Consider the following 15,568-nt stretch of genomic DNA (forward strand, 5'->3'; position numbering starts at 1 on the left):
CATGTCAAAGCTGTAGTGTCCCGTTGTGGCGTTCCTTACTTATGTGTTTTGAGAGATTGGATTCCCTTTGGAATTGTTTAATGCAAAGCTAACAAAAAGTTGTGTGAAAGATGGATTGTCAGATCTGAACAGCAACTTCCCACATAACCTGACTTTACCTGTTAACTGACTTCACCTGTTTCACTTTGGTCAGCTGAAAATAGTATTAAGATGTCTCTCTGCCTAAGCTATTTATATGGACTTGAAAGAGGAGGTCAACTTCTCTTGTCTGCCTTACTGGTTTCATTTTGTTCAGCCAAATGGAGAGAAACATGTAGATTTTGTGGCAGAGGATAATTCTGATATCCAGCTTATTGCAGTCTTACTTCCATTTGTGTTCTTGCTTTTTAAGTTAAAGCTTCAAGAACTCATACCAAAACCTAATTGTAAAAGGCAGAGCAAATGTCCAGCTGGTTGCCACCTTGGTTCTTGGCAGAAAACAAAAGATGCTGTATCTGGTTAAGTGTTCATGCCGTGGAATATTAAAATCGATCTCCATGAGAGGCACGGTCACTGTGGGTGGCAGAGTTCTGTTGTATAACTGACCAAGCTGCCTCCTTCAGTACCTGTGTGTGCTGTGCCTGAGAAGGGAGATGTATCAGGGTTGCAGCACTTCCCACAGGGAACTCGACAGAATTGGCTGCTTGTTTTTCTTGTGGTGGAAACAACTGCATTAGGTTTCAGTGTTCTTTACCAGTTGTGGCTGTGCCTACAGAGCTGCCCCAAAACTTTGACCTCAGAATGGTGAGGCTTTGAAATGTCTTTGATTGATGCATCCCTTGCTTCTCTCCTCCTAGGAGCTGGAACATACACAACCTCCTCACTGAGTACAAAGACTGCGAGCACCTCAGACCCTCCTAATATCTGCAAAGTGAAGCCCCAGCAGCTGCAGACAAGCAGCCTGGCTTCTGCCAGCCACTTCTCCCAGCTGAGCTGCATGCCATCCCTCATTGCCCAGCAGCAGCAAAGTCCCCAGGTCTATGTGTCTCAGTCTGCAGCAGGTAATGTTGTTTGTGGCTGAGAAGCCGCACATCTACTTCTTTTTTTTTTTTTTTTTTTAATTTCATTTTGAAGCTGGAGAGTTGAGTTTGGTTCTGGCTTTTCTCTGCTGTAAAGACAGAATGATAGAGTGTTCTGTACTCAGAGACTCACTAACTGTCTTACTCTAAATCTGCAGCACTTTATCAGGAAGTACAAAGGTAGTGCTGTGTTAGTTTGTTGAAGAAAGTAAGTTTGATTCTCTTAATGTCCCATTTTTCTGTTGCGGAGTTGTAAATTGCTCTTTAAGACCAGGAGTGATTTAGTTTCAGGTTTTTTTATTAAAATCCTACAGTAGTTGAGAGTTTTGATGTTTTTTCATTAAGGGAAATCCTACATCTGCTTAACAATCTAGTTAAATTACATGACAGTATAACAAGTTCTTACCCTTCCTTCACCCAAATGCCTTTTTTGGCCAGAATCTGTCGGTCATCCCTCCAAATTTGTGTGGGATTAATGATAACTGTGCAAGACTGATAGATTCTGTGGTGAATTGGAAAAGGTTCCAAAGCTTTTGAGGCTCCCAGCTCTCCAGTGCTGCTCGTTCTCTCAGTGGGAAGGACTGACAGTAGCTGCATCTCTAACTCTCGATGAAAATTATCCTGGCAGGGAGGTGTTGGGAACCAGATACTAATTGTATTGCTCTTTCTGAGGTACTGCAGCTCAAATCCCAGCATTTTATATGGATACAAGTCATCTGTTCAACACCCAGCATGCACGTTTGGCACCACCTTCTCTGGCCCAACAGCAAGGCTTTCAGCCAGGCCTTTCTCAGGTACTGGGGGATTCCTAATGCTCTTTTTTCCCCTCCCTATCCATATTGCCTTTAAAGTTTTACTAATAATCTGATGGGGGCTGGGGAGAGTGAGACTAAAGACTGCAAAAAATGAGGTCTTGCCTGCCCTTGCTGTCTGTTCTGGAGCATGCAGGCAGTGTTTGACTGTTTGCCATGAAAGTTGAGAGAGTGAGCCTCCACTCACAAATATGGGAAAGTTCGTATTTCTAGGAGGCTTGAGAGGTGTTTCTGTGGCCATATGAGTGCAGGCTTTCTCAACTTCTGTTGTATAAAATTATATACAATCTCAGGCAGTTGTTCCATGTGCAGATCTGAATATTTCACTCCATTTCTGCTGGTTGGTTGTGAGGAAAAGTATAAAATTCAACTAGGAAGTAATTGTCACGGGGGCAGCAATACCAGCTCTGGATGCAGCCTTGGGATTTGACATTCTTATTTTACTTTTTATAATGCTACACAAATCCTGGCACACATTCAGCTGTAGCTTGTCTAACTTAATTTTAATGTTTTCTCTTTCATGCAGCCTGCTTCAGTTCAGCAGATCCCCATCCCCATCTATGCACCTCTGCAAGGACAGCATCAAGCTCAGCTGAGTTTAGGAGCAGCACCAGCTGTTTCACAAGCCCAAGAGTTGTTCAATTCCTCCTTACAACCTTACAGGTAGGAGTCATATGCAAATATCTTTGAGGTTTTAGTGTCAGAATTACTGAATTTGGTTCCCTGCGGACTTGTGTTCTGTGCGCCATAGCTGCCTCATCTTCCCGTCTTCCCCAAAATCTCTTCTGTCTGAGAAGTGTGTGTGCAGATTGTCTGCCTTATGCAGATGTGAAATCGTGGGTTAAAAAATGATACATGACAGTTGTATCTTTAGGAGCCTAGGCTAAAGAGCTGAAAGCATCAGTCTGTCCTACTAAGAGAACAGAAAATGTCTGTCCCTTAAGTCCAGCAGTTCGTTTTTCCTAATCAACACTGGAGTCTTGAAACACTTTGGAATTCCAGTTTGAACTCGTAGGTGGTAAAAACCTCATTGCAGATGTGTGAGGGGCTGCATGGTATGTTTTAGAACCTTTTCTGGTTGCTGCAAAAGGTAACAGTAAGAGCAGTACCTTGCCAATGGCACTGATAGCCAGACAGACTTCTGCTATGAGCCTTTCGAAGCTTCCTTGCACTTCCTATCTAAACTGCTTCACAGCAGTATAATTCTGACAAATACTGTACCACTTTGAGAAAGCTGCTTTGGAAGTTTAATTAGAGAGTTTGGCATGGGCTGTAGTTAAACCTGCTTGTTGCAATGTAGAAGGCTGAGGCCACAGAAGGTTTAATTAACCACATTTGTATCCTGACTTCAGTGCTTGGCTGACTTTGTGGGACCAAGTATTGCTTGTCCTGCTACAGCTGACAAAAGCTGTTGCAAACAGTTGGCTAATTGCAGAAACACAATCAGGCTGGCATGTGGGCCAGATTAAATAAATCTGATCACACACAAACATGGCATTTATGGAGTTCTAGCAGTGTGAGTGCTTCTCCCACACAGAAACTGTGCAGAGGAGGATGAGCTTGGAGATGGTCACTGGTTTAAAACATGACAACCAAAAGTTAAAAGTGAGCTAAAAAAAATTGTGAAAAAAAATCTTTGGCTCCATTGAAGCCAGTCTTCTGCATCCAGTCTGGAAGAGTTTTTCCAGTGCTCAAAGAATGTCTGTAAGAGTGTTCTGCACTGAAGGAAGGGTACAGAGCAAAGCTCACCCAGGTGTGGGCACAAGCAAAGCCCACCACACCAGCAGAATAACAGAACCAGTGCTGTGTGCTCAGCCATAACCAGCACCGGGTAAAGTAAAAGGTGTTTTTACATCAAAAACTCTCCTGTGAGCTCAAAAGCTTTGAGAGGAGCCATTTATTTAAAAACTCTTGATTCTTCAGTCTGAAGATGGCTACCCACCAAGTTCCTAATGGGAATGTTCAGATAAATATTTCTGATGGACTAAACCTGTTTGTGGTGCTTTGACCTACTGGCTTCAGTCTTCTTTAAACAAACTGCAGCTTCCCCATGCTGCTGACAAAGGAATTGAGTATCTGGTTAAAATTAAAGGCAGTGAGATCTTTTGAAAAACATTCATTTGGAAGCTACCATGGTCAGCATCCAGTGATTTAAGATGTATTAGAAGTTGGACTGTGGAGTCAAGAGAACAAAGTTCACTTCATGACTAAGTGGGGCTACTCACACGTGCCTTCCCATCCTACCTTGTAGCACAGGAACTGAGAACTGGCAGCTTTTCTATGTTACAGTTAAGTTACCCAAGAATTATTGCAGCATGAACATCTAAGTAGCTAATTGTGATTTAAGGTTTTAGTAAGAAGCCTCATCGTTTTTTCCTGTGGCCTTTAGCAGCAGCTGTTACTTTGTTGTGTGCAGAGTAAATTGAAAAGAAATCTACCTTTCTCAGGTGAAGATATGTCCAATAGAACTAAACATCCTAATTCTGTTTATAAAAATATAAGCTCTGCTCTTTGTTTCTGGTGGCTCATCGTTGAATTCTGCCAGAATTTTTATGAAAGACACTTGAATCTCTTGCAGATCCCAGCAAGCTTTTATGCAGAGTGGTTTGTCTCAGCCATCACCAGTGGTTCTGTCTGGCACAGCCTTACACAACTTCCCAGCAGTGCAACACCAGGAGCTGGCTAAGGCACAGTCCAGCCTGGCATTCCAGCAGACCTCCAATACTCAGCCTATTCCTATCCTGTATGAGCATCAGCTTGGGCAGGCTTCAGGACTGGGAGGCTCTCAGCTGATTGATACCCACATCCTGCAGGTAGGAAGAGCTCCACATGGAAACCTTCTCCAGTGGGCTGATAGGGGAAATCAAGTCTTGCTCAGCTTGGCTGGCAGGAAACTTAGGACAATTAGAGGAGAATGTTCTTTCAATTCATTACATGTGCATTAGCATAATCTCTGAATTGAGGCTTGTTCCTCAAATTGCTTCTGTCATTATTAGAGCTTCAGGTCTAATTTCTCTTAATGGTGATAAAGGGCTGCTCCACCACCTCCAAAATGAGAGCTTTATCACAAAGTGAAACCTTCACATTTGTCAGCTTCCCATGCTGGGGTTTCTCCTGCTCTGGTTGATGCACCAGAGAGCTGCTCTTCTGAATGCTCCTAATGGGATGGTGTCTCTTGCTCTTCCTAGGCCAGAGCTACACTCACTCAGGCTTCAAATCTCTACTCTGGGCAAGTTCAGCAGCCTGGCCAGAGCAATTTCTACAACACTGCACAGTCTCCCAGTGCTCTCCAGCAGGTAAACTATGGCATGGTAAATTTCCTACATTGTACTCTTCCTAAAAGCATGTCGTGGTTGGTGCTGTCTGTGGGGTGGGAATAGAGGGGAAGGCTGAGACAGTCTTTAATTTTTCCAAAATAAAAATTGAATGTTAATAGTGAAGGAGGGCTACAGCAGCAGCACTGCACAAACTGAATGGCTCAGAAGTTGGGTGGCCTGCAGTTTGTTGATCATTTGTCCCTGCCATCCTTCTCTTAAATAATTCATTTTTCAGTGATGGGGCAGATATTTAATTGGAACAGTTTTGTTGGTAATTGATTGAGGCACATGATGCCTTTATGGAAGCAGATACCAGGAGTGGTGGAGAGAGAGAGGGGCAAACTCCAGGTGTTTAGTGCAGCCTGATTGTAAATACCAATTCTCAGATACCAATTCTCATTTACCTAATTGTAAATACCAATACTCCTCGGTTCAGAGCTGGAACCGAGGAGTGCTTGTAGAAAATAACTGAGAAGTCAGCAGATAGGTGATTGTGCAGGACAGCCAGGTCAGTAAAATAATTCCACTGATGTGAAGGTTTTTGCATTCTTTTGTGAAAGAACTGCTAAGTTGCTCTGTGCAAGCATTCTGTCATATTTACAGAATACTGTAGAGTGGTTTCCATATTCTGGTTTGGGTAGTTTTTTAATTGAAATGGCTTCCAAAAAACAGCTTGTGATGGATTGATTTATTATAATAGCCTACCTCGTATGCAGGAAAAGTTGCCAAGACAGAAAACTGGAAGAGTTACAAAACATTGGATGTTGTCTGTTGGAAATCTAGCAGAGTTTTAAAGACCTTTTAGAAGAATTGGTACTTCAGTGTGTTCAGTTCTGGCTCTATCTCTGATTTTAATCTGTTACCCTTCAGAGCAGAATCCTAGTACGCCTTTCACATTTGGGAGTCTCATCACTCACACTCAGAATATAATTTTGCAGGTAGTGGATTGATTGTCAGACCAAGACATGCAGTAACTCTGCCAGTCAGGTCACTGCTGTGGTATTTCCATGTTTATCACTACCACTCTGCTGTTACCAGCCCACAGCACTCATGGTAAACACAGCCAAGGGACAGGCCGTGTATTTTTGGCATTGTTTTTAAGCTCAAACTGCTGGCTGTTGGAACTCCTGGAAAGTAAAATCATAATTTTCATCCCAGTGTCCTTTGATGACTAGAATTACTTGAAGTACACAAATAAGCTAGTCCTGTCCTGTACCCCCCACCCCCAAACTGGTTATTTTGTTCTGCTTTTGTTTTCTGAGTTGAATTAAATTTCCCTGTCACACAGTGAAATCATGTTGAATGATGTTGGAGGCAGGAGATCTCATGCATCTTTGTTTCTGAAAAGCTAAACCCTAAACAGCATTAGAACTGATTATAAAGGCAGACTGAGCAATAAATTCACTTAGGTGTTCGCAGTTCTCTGGTTAAATAAATGAACTCATTAAGCCATTTGCCTGGGATAAAGCTGAAAATGAACTAGTAATGAAAGTAACATGATGGCCTTTGTGTCTGTTACTGGTGATTCTGTGCTCTCTCTCCAGGTGACAGTACCTCTGCCAGGATCACAGATTTCTTTGCCCAACTTTGGATCCACAGCCCAGCCACTGATTGCCCTGCCCCAGTCCTTGCAGCCACCACTACAGCACACCCCACCACAAGCTCAGGCTCAAAACCTCAGCAGACCTGCCCAAGTCACCCAGCCTTTCAGAGGATTGATCCCAGCAGGAACTCAGCACAGCATGATTGCTGCAACTGGAAAGGTAACATTTCACAGCTCCAGGACAGAAATGAATGTGAAGCACAGCTGTTTGCTGGTTTATATAACCAGCACAGCAACTCACGTTGACTTCTTGCATCTTAAAAATCTGCCTCAGCTTTAAAAGATAAAAAAAGCCAGTCAGGGTTAATGCCTTAGTGACTGGGTCTGTGCATTTATCTGAGGTTTTGTAGCTACCTTGGTGCTGGTCCATTTGCGCTGCAGGAGTACCTGGTTTGATAGTGACACCATGGACCAGTAGGGGATTACTGCATGTAGAAACCATGTGGAAAACAGTACTGAGGTGTTGTTAGAGCAGCAGGATAACAACACAACTCTGTCAGGGCTGGTGGCAGATTCTGGGCCTGCTTGAGTTCGTTGCTTTGCTTCTGGACTCAAACCAGAGCAAGAGTTTGGGTTCAGGGGTTTCCAGAGCAGCAAGGGGCGTTTAGGGGCTTCAGTGGACTCTGTATCAGCCATGACCTTAAGCCAGAATTAAGCTCTACAGTTTCTGCTGGGGGTCTGCCTTTTTGAATAGCACAGCATCGTGCATATTAAGACAGTAGCATTGTATATAAGACAGGATCTTTCTGTAATTAAAAAAGAAAAGGCTGCTCTTGAAGCTCAGGAAAACTGAGTGAAGGTCCAGTAAGGAAATAACACTAAAACAGCACATGACAGTTCAATATAATGGGGGGAATTTTCTCCTCTCCTTTGTGTGAAGCTGCTAAGGTAATTGCTAATGAGGGGATGTGTGGAGCTGGCTTCCAATCACAAGGTCTCTTGTCTTAGATGGAATCCCAGCTTTACAGGCACCGGGGATTTTCGGATAGTGTGCAGCACTCGGCAGTTGCAGTCCGCTTCCAGGTGAGCAGTGGGTGACACCCTGGACATGGACACAGCTCAGCTGACTGGCAGGAACAGCAAGGTCCTCCCACCTCAGGGACTGATCTACCTCTGCACCTGAAATCCCTGCAGCTTCTGGCCTAGATTAGGGTGCTTTGGAATATAAAATAACCCCACGGTCCTGATGATTTACAGCTGCGATAAGAAAAATCAGAGGTGTTAATTCCACATCTTGGACAGCAATGGCAACCAGAATTTCAGACCACCTAGATGAAATTTACAGCTCCTCACCCCCAGAGTGTGTATGCTGGTTTTTGCATCGTGCAGTTTTCCAGCTTCATGGGATCTGGCCAAATCTTTTCAGCTTTGCAGTTGTTAGGAGCCCATTTTGCAAGCAGCAGCATGTTTCTTGCTGCAGTTGTCACTGGAAAATGATTGCTCATTTCAGCAAAAAATGAGGGAAGGGCTACAGTGGGATGCTGGCCTTAGATGACTTTCCTGCCCTGCTCTAAGATTCCCGTCATGTTGCTGCTAAAGAAAGTCAACTTAAAACAGCCTCTCATTTTTCAGTGATTTATTGTTGCTGTTATGCTTCATGGCCATGTGTGGAAATATACTGTTCCAAAGACTGATTTATTCTGTCGAATGTATCTGCAAAATAGCATTCAAGAGCCATTGCTCCAGTTAGTCTGGAGATTGTTTTGCATGAAGGACAGCTCCATTTTTGCTGTGCTTTGAGTTTATTTATTTTTATAAACCTGGATTATTTGGGGGTATTCTTCTCAGGAAGAAGTTTTTCAGGATTATTTCTAAATATTTTCTTGCGGTACCTGAGATGAGAGTCTTGGATAAGGAGATCTCAACTCCAAAACATATCTTTTTTCTTTTTTTTAGGGCCAAATAGATGAAATTACCCTCAAACCCCCTGTCATTATGCAGGAGGAGCAAGTTAGAAAGCCAGTACCATTGCTGCAAGTGCCAGATAGGCAGGAAAATTATACACAGAGGTGCTTGTGGTGCTGGGCCTGTCCTAATTATAAGAGGCTGTTCCGCAGTCAGGCTTTCATCTCCACTTAAGTGACCTCTTTTCATTGAGGTAAGCTAACAGCTGCTTAGCAAATGTAATTTTTTTAATTAGAAATAACATGTCAATTGCTGTGTTTTTCAGATATCAGAAATGGACCTGAAGGCCTTTGGGGGTGGCATTGATGTTAAACCTGGAACACCACCAGTTTCTGGCAGGAGTACTACCCCAACCTCCAGTCCCTTCCGGTAAATCTCCCTTAAGCTCAAAATTCCTTAAAACCAGAGCTAGAAAATGTACCTAGTCATGCATGAGCAGCCCTTTCTGGAAGGTATGAGCTGAGGGGCCACTGATACATGACACAGTGCTTAATCTGAGCTCATGAGCAGCATTCCAGTAGGTCGTCACCTCTGCTGCAGTTAAGCAGAAGGAAATAGCTCTGAAATAAAAGGTGAAAAATACTTCTTTGGGTAAATAAAACTGAAGTAGAAGTGTCAGGGAAGATGTAGTTTGGGATAAAAGTCTAAGACAGTTTATCTGAATTGTGGTGGTCAAAGTAAGAAACACTTAAAGGCTTAGACAACGGTTCAGTTAGAGGAGTAAGTGTTGTTGCAAGGTCTGTAAGCTGCCCACAAGTGAAATTAGTAAACAAAAAAGACTCCTTTAAGCTTACAGAATACTGTGGAGCTTGGTTGGTGTCCCTGCCACTGGTGCCCCTCTGCTCATTTTGCCATGAGTGCATCACCCCCACCCTCTGCACAGGAACTCTCTGCAAGGCAAGCTCTGTTTCCTAAAGAAGGCTGTTCACTCTTTCTTCTTTTTCTGGTCACTGTTTTGTCTTCTGCTTGCTGCCCTTTCCCCAGATAATCAGTCAAGCTTCATGTAACTGGTGGTGATTCAACACTGTGGAAGTTTTAGTGGAGGGTCACGTTCTTAGCCAGATAAAACAGGGAGAGCATTTTTTGTGAATTCTTGAAATCTGTTCAAGTGCATTTTGAATCATTTGACAACAGGTCAGAGTAGAAGCAGCTGCATGTTCACTGCTTGTTGTGACAAGCTCTGAACTTGCCATGATAGAGCAAAGAGTGACTGCAAAGGAGCAGGACTGAACATAGGATAGCAGGGATGGAAATTACGTCTAACATCAGAAACATCACAAATCTAACATCAGTGTTTGTGTCAGGAGAAAGGGCTCTTTCATACAGACATGCCCTGGAGTCTCTTCATAGCCTAAATATTTCTGATAATGCTTTCTCTTTGAATTCTGAAGTTCTGAGGTTTTTTGCATGTAGAAGCTTCTGTAGAGAGAAAGTTTCACACCAGCTTTTCCAGGAGATTCATCTTCCCCCACCCAGTGCTGAATTTCTAGTTAAGTTTTAATTAAGGGCAGAAGCATCCTCTGAATGAAAGCAATTTTCATTAACTGGATTTTAACTGGAGTTCTTTCCTTTAGGGCCAGTTCCACAAGTCCTAACAATCAGTCCAATAAAATGAACAACATTGTCTACCAGAAGCAGTTCCAGTCAGCAGCTGCAGCTGTGAGAATGACACAGCCCTTTCCTGCACAGTTTGCACCACAGGTAGGTGATTGGTGGCTTCCTACAAACAGATTTGTTCCTCTGTATGACCTGGTGCCTCTGACTCAACTGTGTCTCCTCAGGCTTTTATCATGGAGAGATACAAAATGGAATCCTTAAAATGAAATGGCGTAAGAACCCCAGTTTCAGTATCAAAGCAAAAAATCACCTCTCTGATCTTGCTTACAAGTAGTGCTGATTTTGTGGTGTTTAATCTGGAGTTCTGTGCACGCTGAGGAATTCAATACAAGTAGTGAATGATACAGAACAGACGGTCTTGTGGCTTCCCCAGGCAGCTGTGATGCACCTTGTCCTGCAGAACAGGTCATTGGCTTGGGGAAGGGGAGAAGCTCTGTGTCTCAGAAGGGTCCCAGTGCATATTTTACACGTGTAAAGACAAAGCAGATTTGCAGCTGTGAAGTACTGAAGGAGCAGTTCAGGTTGGAAAGAATCTCTGAGGTCACACAGTCCATACAAGGCAGGGCTGATGGCAGAGGGGTTGATGTGCTTTGGCATTCCAGGGAGCACAGCTTACAAGGGTGGTGCATCTCTGTTGCAGGTGACTGGAGCCAGGCTGCTAGGGAAATGTAGCCTCTCTAAAAGTGTATTTCAGACATAAAGGATATTTCTGTCTTCCTTGTAAAATTTGGAGTGTTTTGACTGCAGGACTTGAGATTTGATTTCTGGATTGTCACTGGCAGAAACTGCCTCACATTCCTGGGGCTGCCTTGGACCAGTGACTGCTCCACTGCACTCTGAGGGTCTTTCCCTGCTCACAAGCTGGGTTGAAGTCGTTGGTGCTGCTTTCAGGCACAGCAGCACTGCAAGGCTGTTCTGCTCTTGCAGTTCAAGCCTGTTCTCTTGACATTCATTTCATAGCAGAGTAGCAACTTTTTCCCCTTTAAGATAATGCCAACATGCAGTCGAGTTGGCAATTTTCTAATTGAGAACTGTCTCTCTTTGTTGTTTTTCCCCCACTTAGATCCTCTCTCAGCCTAACCTGCTCCCTCCATTGGTAAGAGCCCCATTTACTAACACCTTCCCAGCGCCTGTTCAGAGGCTGCCGGTAGTTCTGCATAGTCAGATGCCGTCTCAGATGACCACAGGCCTTATGAGCCACCCTCAGTTACCACGTGTGGCCAGAGGTCCTTGTGGATCAGTACCTGGAGCCAGAGGCACTCAGGCCCAGGCTGCGCTGAAGGCTGAACGAGACGTGAAGGTCAGTATGTGAACAGCAGGGCTCTTACCAGCAGTTCAGTCTGACAGCTCCCAGGCAGGGATGTGTCTGCAAGTCATGGCTTCAGAGAGTGCCTCTGGACCCCAAGCCGGCAGCCTGGCTCTTAACGGCTGAACACAGACCTTCTCTAAGCCCTGGTGTTCTTTAATAAGAGTTCTAGACTAAAATATTTATAGGGAGCTTACTGTCTCAGGTGGTCTTGTGGTCAGCAGCTGTGGAGCTGCCACTGCTGTCCAAGGTAAAGTGAGGTGTCAGGACCTGGTTACCTTTGAATGAGCAGTGAAGCTGCACACCTGGCTGTTAGCTACCCTGTCACCCCCAGCTCCTCCTGTTCAGCCTCACTCTTTGGGGGCTCTGGAGAGGCCTTTCCCCGTGGTGTGAAGTGCCTGTGGTGATGAATTCTCCGTGCTAGAATGCAGTCCATGCAGTCCATGGTGCAGTCTGCAGAAGAGGGGGCTGCATTTCAGTAGCAGGTGATGACAAACTTGTTACAGCACTTTGGGACCCTTCAGTTTGAGGCAAACTCTTCTTCCAAGGCAAGACTGCAGTGGGGACATCTGTGTAGGGACACTGCTGACACTGAGCCTGTTTGCTGCAGAAAAGAAGTTGCTCGAATAGATGGTGCCTAGGGGCTCCTTCATCTGCTGCCATTCCTGTAACCTGTGCACTGAGTGTCAGAGCAGGAGAGTTGTTCTGGTTGTGCATGGCTGGGGGAGGACTGATGACCCCTTCAGTTCCAGGTGCTTGGTCCATTTTCTACCACCAATTTATGCAGCCTGTAGATGCTTAACGTTACCCTGAGTGCAGTGTGGATTGAATGTAGCCTGTCAGAGCAATACTAACACAGTTCTGGTGTCTTTAATCTCCTGCAAACACTGCTGAGAGCAGTGAGTTACTCTGTCCTGCTTGGTTACTGGTGATTGAGTTATCCAGCCTTAACCTCAGGGGATGGCTGAAATTTGGGCAAAAGGTTTCAGGTGTCCATCTGGCTCCAGTAAAATCAGGCTGTTGCTGCAGTTCTGCACCCCAGAGTTCACAGGTTTGTTTTCTGTTCTGTTGCTGCTTGAGTTGCTTGGAGCAGCTCCACAGTGTCAGAGCCAAAGCCTCTTGTTCCAGACTTGCTGTTTTGTCTCCCTGTTGTTGTGTGTGTGTCTCCAAGCCCTGTTTTTTTGTGAAAAAGCAGAAAATATTCAGAGAGGTACATGAGGGCTTAGTTGCCTGTGCTGTAGTTGGGGTTCCATGTGTTAAGATACTCCTTTTTAATTGAAAATAGAAAGGTGTTTAACTGCACTGGGCTTTATTGTTCAGCTTCTGAATGATTGAACTATTAATGTAGTCTCTGCAGTGTGGGCAGGAAAGCCAAGTGCTTGCTCTGAAGTGTCTGATCTGCACAGTATCAAAACTGTAACTGGCAGGTGTCACAGAGGAATCCCACCAGTGCAGCTCAGGGTCACTGGTAGGATTCAGAGGAGGGAAGGCAGGCAGTTTGTGCAGCCTGGGATGAGAGCCTGCTTGGAGCAGGAAGCAGATCAGGCTTCAGTTCACACACAGCCCAGTTCTGACCCTGGTTCATTCTCGTCCCAGCTGCAGGCTCAGTCTGTGCCCAGAGCCACGGGAGCAAACAGGGTGCTCAGACTGTGCTGCTGGGAGAGGCCCTGTGCTCTGCAGGGGCAGGACAGCTGGAGTGCCCCAAGGCAGGGTCCTGCAGGCACAGCTGCCTCTGCTCATGTCTCACCTGGGGAAGCTGCAGCCTGAGTGGCTGCCAGCTGTGCTGGTACTTGAACAGCTCTGCAGTAGCAGTGGCATACGAAGAGGTTAGGTAATACTTCAAACTGTTGTCCCTGATCCTTAAAGGGAAGGATTAGGAAGAGCAAGGGAACCCTAGGCATGATGTTAAACTCCTGCTGAGAAGCCAGGCACCCAGATGTGGTGACATCAGGGAAGCAGGAGGATGCACATTGCCTTTCTAGGAAAGTCTGGCCACTTCCAGAGTGGTCAGTCCCTCTTCCCCTTTTACACGGGAAATACTTGTGAAATCACTCCCCATTCCAATGCCCTCTCTTCAGTAAACTTATTTTCTCCCTCTCTTAAGGCAAAGCAAAGAGCAGAGGTCCTTCAGTCCACCCAGAGATTCTTTTCTGAGCAGCAGCAGCAGCAGCAGCCGAACAAACCCATAGGAGGCAAAGCCCCAAAAGTGGAGGAGAACGGGAGCAAACCCAGCGAGGCAATTGCTGATTCTCCCGGAGTGTGCCAGGACAAAGCTGAGGAGAAGCCCAGCCCTGCGCCTGCTGCCACACCCAAGCCTGTTCGAACTGGACCAATCAAACCTCAGGCAATCAAAACCGAGGAAACAAAATCTTAGAGGCTGTGTTTCCGTGGAGGGGGGGACGGGGGAGGGTGGCCGAGGTGTCAGCAGCGTCAATTTGTGGCCCGAAGGATGAGGAGCAGCCTGCTCTCCCTGCCGGGCTCTGAGCAGCCCCACGGGGCATAGAAGCCAGCAGCAGCTGTGGTGGCAGCAGCAGCAGTTGTGGTGGCAGCTGCTGTGTCCAGCTGAGCTCTCGGGGCCCCCAGCTGCTCTAACAGCATGGAGGCTGCTTTGGGGTGTGCACCATGTCCCACACATGTGGCCCCCCTTTGGCTCCACCCGCCTGCTTCCCACAGCCATGGCACGGAGAAGTAGCAGCGGTGGGGAGGCAATTCCCCGCTGACACCATGACTTCTCTTGTTTTCTTCAGGCTCTGATCTTCAGCTGCTATTTATCTTTTTATAAACCCATGAGTATGAGAACATGCAGATCTGAAGATGGTGCTGGGCCAAGTAATGTGTGTTTTTAGTGACTTAAGAAGCTTCTATCTTGTCTAAACAGAGGGATCCACGTATCTGCCCCATGAGGTTTAACCTAACACAGTAACTGGCAGTGTTGGATTTCCCTCTGAAGGCAGTGCTTTGCTGGCTGCTGCTGCTTGGATGACAATTTACTGCATTTAGATCACCATATGAAAAAGCTACTTGGCCACCTGTGTCCTCTCCACCCGCTGCCCCCTCAGTGGCTCTCACCCCTGGAGTTGAAGGTTCGTTGCATCAATAGTCAGATTTGTTCCGTTCACCCTGTCCAGCTGTCTTTAGATGATGAGAGTGGTCCCTAAATGGTTTCCAGTTTCTGTCTGTAACACAGCAACGAGCACTTAAACTGTGCCACGAGAATAAAAGAAACCTTATCAGATTAACGAGAGTTTTATCTCAAAGGTGCATTCTTTATTTCAGAGCTGCGTCGCACCACCTCCTTGCCCACAGTGTGCTGGAAAGTAGAATCAAGTCAAATAAATGCCTTTTTAATTGTATCCTCTAGTATTCTAGCTGTAGGACAGTACTGTATGATACTTCTGTGAATGTAAGATATCCTGTACCTGCTTATGATATGTAGTAGTGACTGTGCTATACTGGAGCTGTTTTTAATAATGTTATTCTAGAGGTTTTTTTCCAGACAATGATTGAAAAAGCTAATAAAAAGCACCAGGTACCACATCAGTAGCAGAATTTGCTGGTTTCTTCTGGGATTTTTTTTTTCTTTTTTTTTTTTACGTTTTTTGGAAGGAAGAGTTGAAAGTCTAATGTGTATAATTTTGTTCAAATGACTGCAGAAGCTGGAAAGGCTGTTGCTGCTATTGATGCCTAGTGAATCGCTATTGGTTATCTTTTTCTATAAATATATATATAATTTGAATTTTTGGAAACTAGCTGTGATGTCAACTTTGGAAAAAAGTATCCCACTTGTAGTGTGAGTTGGCATTGTACAGAAATTAACAGCCATATTGGTCTAGAAATGTTAAACTTAATTTTTTTTCCATTTGTACAGGGGTAACGCACTGTATGAAATATGTACGGTCTTATTTACATGGGTTTGATTACAGAAACTAATAAAGTATTCTCTAAATAAA

At 45.0% G+C, this 15,568-nt stretch overlaps 1 protein-coding gene across 16 annotated transcripts in view; it reads left to right on the forward strand.

Annotated features, from left to right (window-relative positions):
- PRRC2C (proline rich coiled-coil 2C) overlaps nt 1-15,568 on the forward strand; it is a 69,417-nt gene extending 53,849 nt beyond the window's left edge. For 7 of the 16 annotated variants that reach the window (XM_066324794.1, XM_066324793.1, XM_066324807.1 and 4 more), the window contains 10 exons: nt 837-1,040; nt 1,731-1,852; nt 2,397-2,533; nt 4,449-4,683; nt 5,059-5,181; nt 6,732-6,950; nt 7,739-7,813; nt 8,961-9,064; nt 10,270-10,396; nt 13,723-15,568. In XM_066324794.1, the coding sequence (XP_066180891.1) occupies nt 837-1,040; nt 1,731-1,852; nt 2,397-2,533; nt 4,449-4,683; nt 5,059-5,181; nt 6,732-6,950; nt 7,739-7,813; nt 8,961-9,064; nt 10,270-10,396; nt 13,723-13,992 (1,616 nt within the window). In that variant the 3' untranslated portion in view covers nt 13,993-15,568. The remainder of the gene's footprint in view (nt 1-836; nt 1,041-1,730; nt 1,853-2,396; nt 2,534-4,448; nt 4,684-5,058; nt 5,182-6,731; nt 6,951-7,738; nt 7,814-8,960; nt 9,065-10,269; nt 10,397-13,722) is intronic. The other 9 variants (XM_066324799.1, XM_066324800.1, XM_066324796.1 and 6 more) reach the window with 5 other exon arrangements.

Source organism: Sylvia atricapilla, chromosome 9, assembly GCF_009819655.1.
Source record: "Sylvia atricapilla isolate bSylAtr1 chromosome 9, bSylAtr1.pri, whole genome shotgun sequence".
In the NCBI taxonomy this organism is placed as follows: Eukaryota; Metazoa; Chordata; class Aves; order Passeriformes; family Sylviidae; genus Sylvia; species Sylvia atricapilla.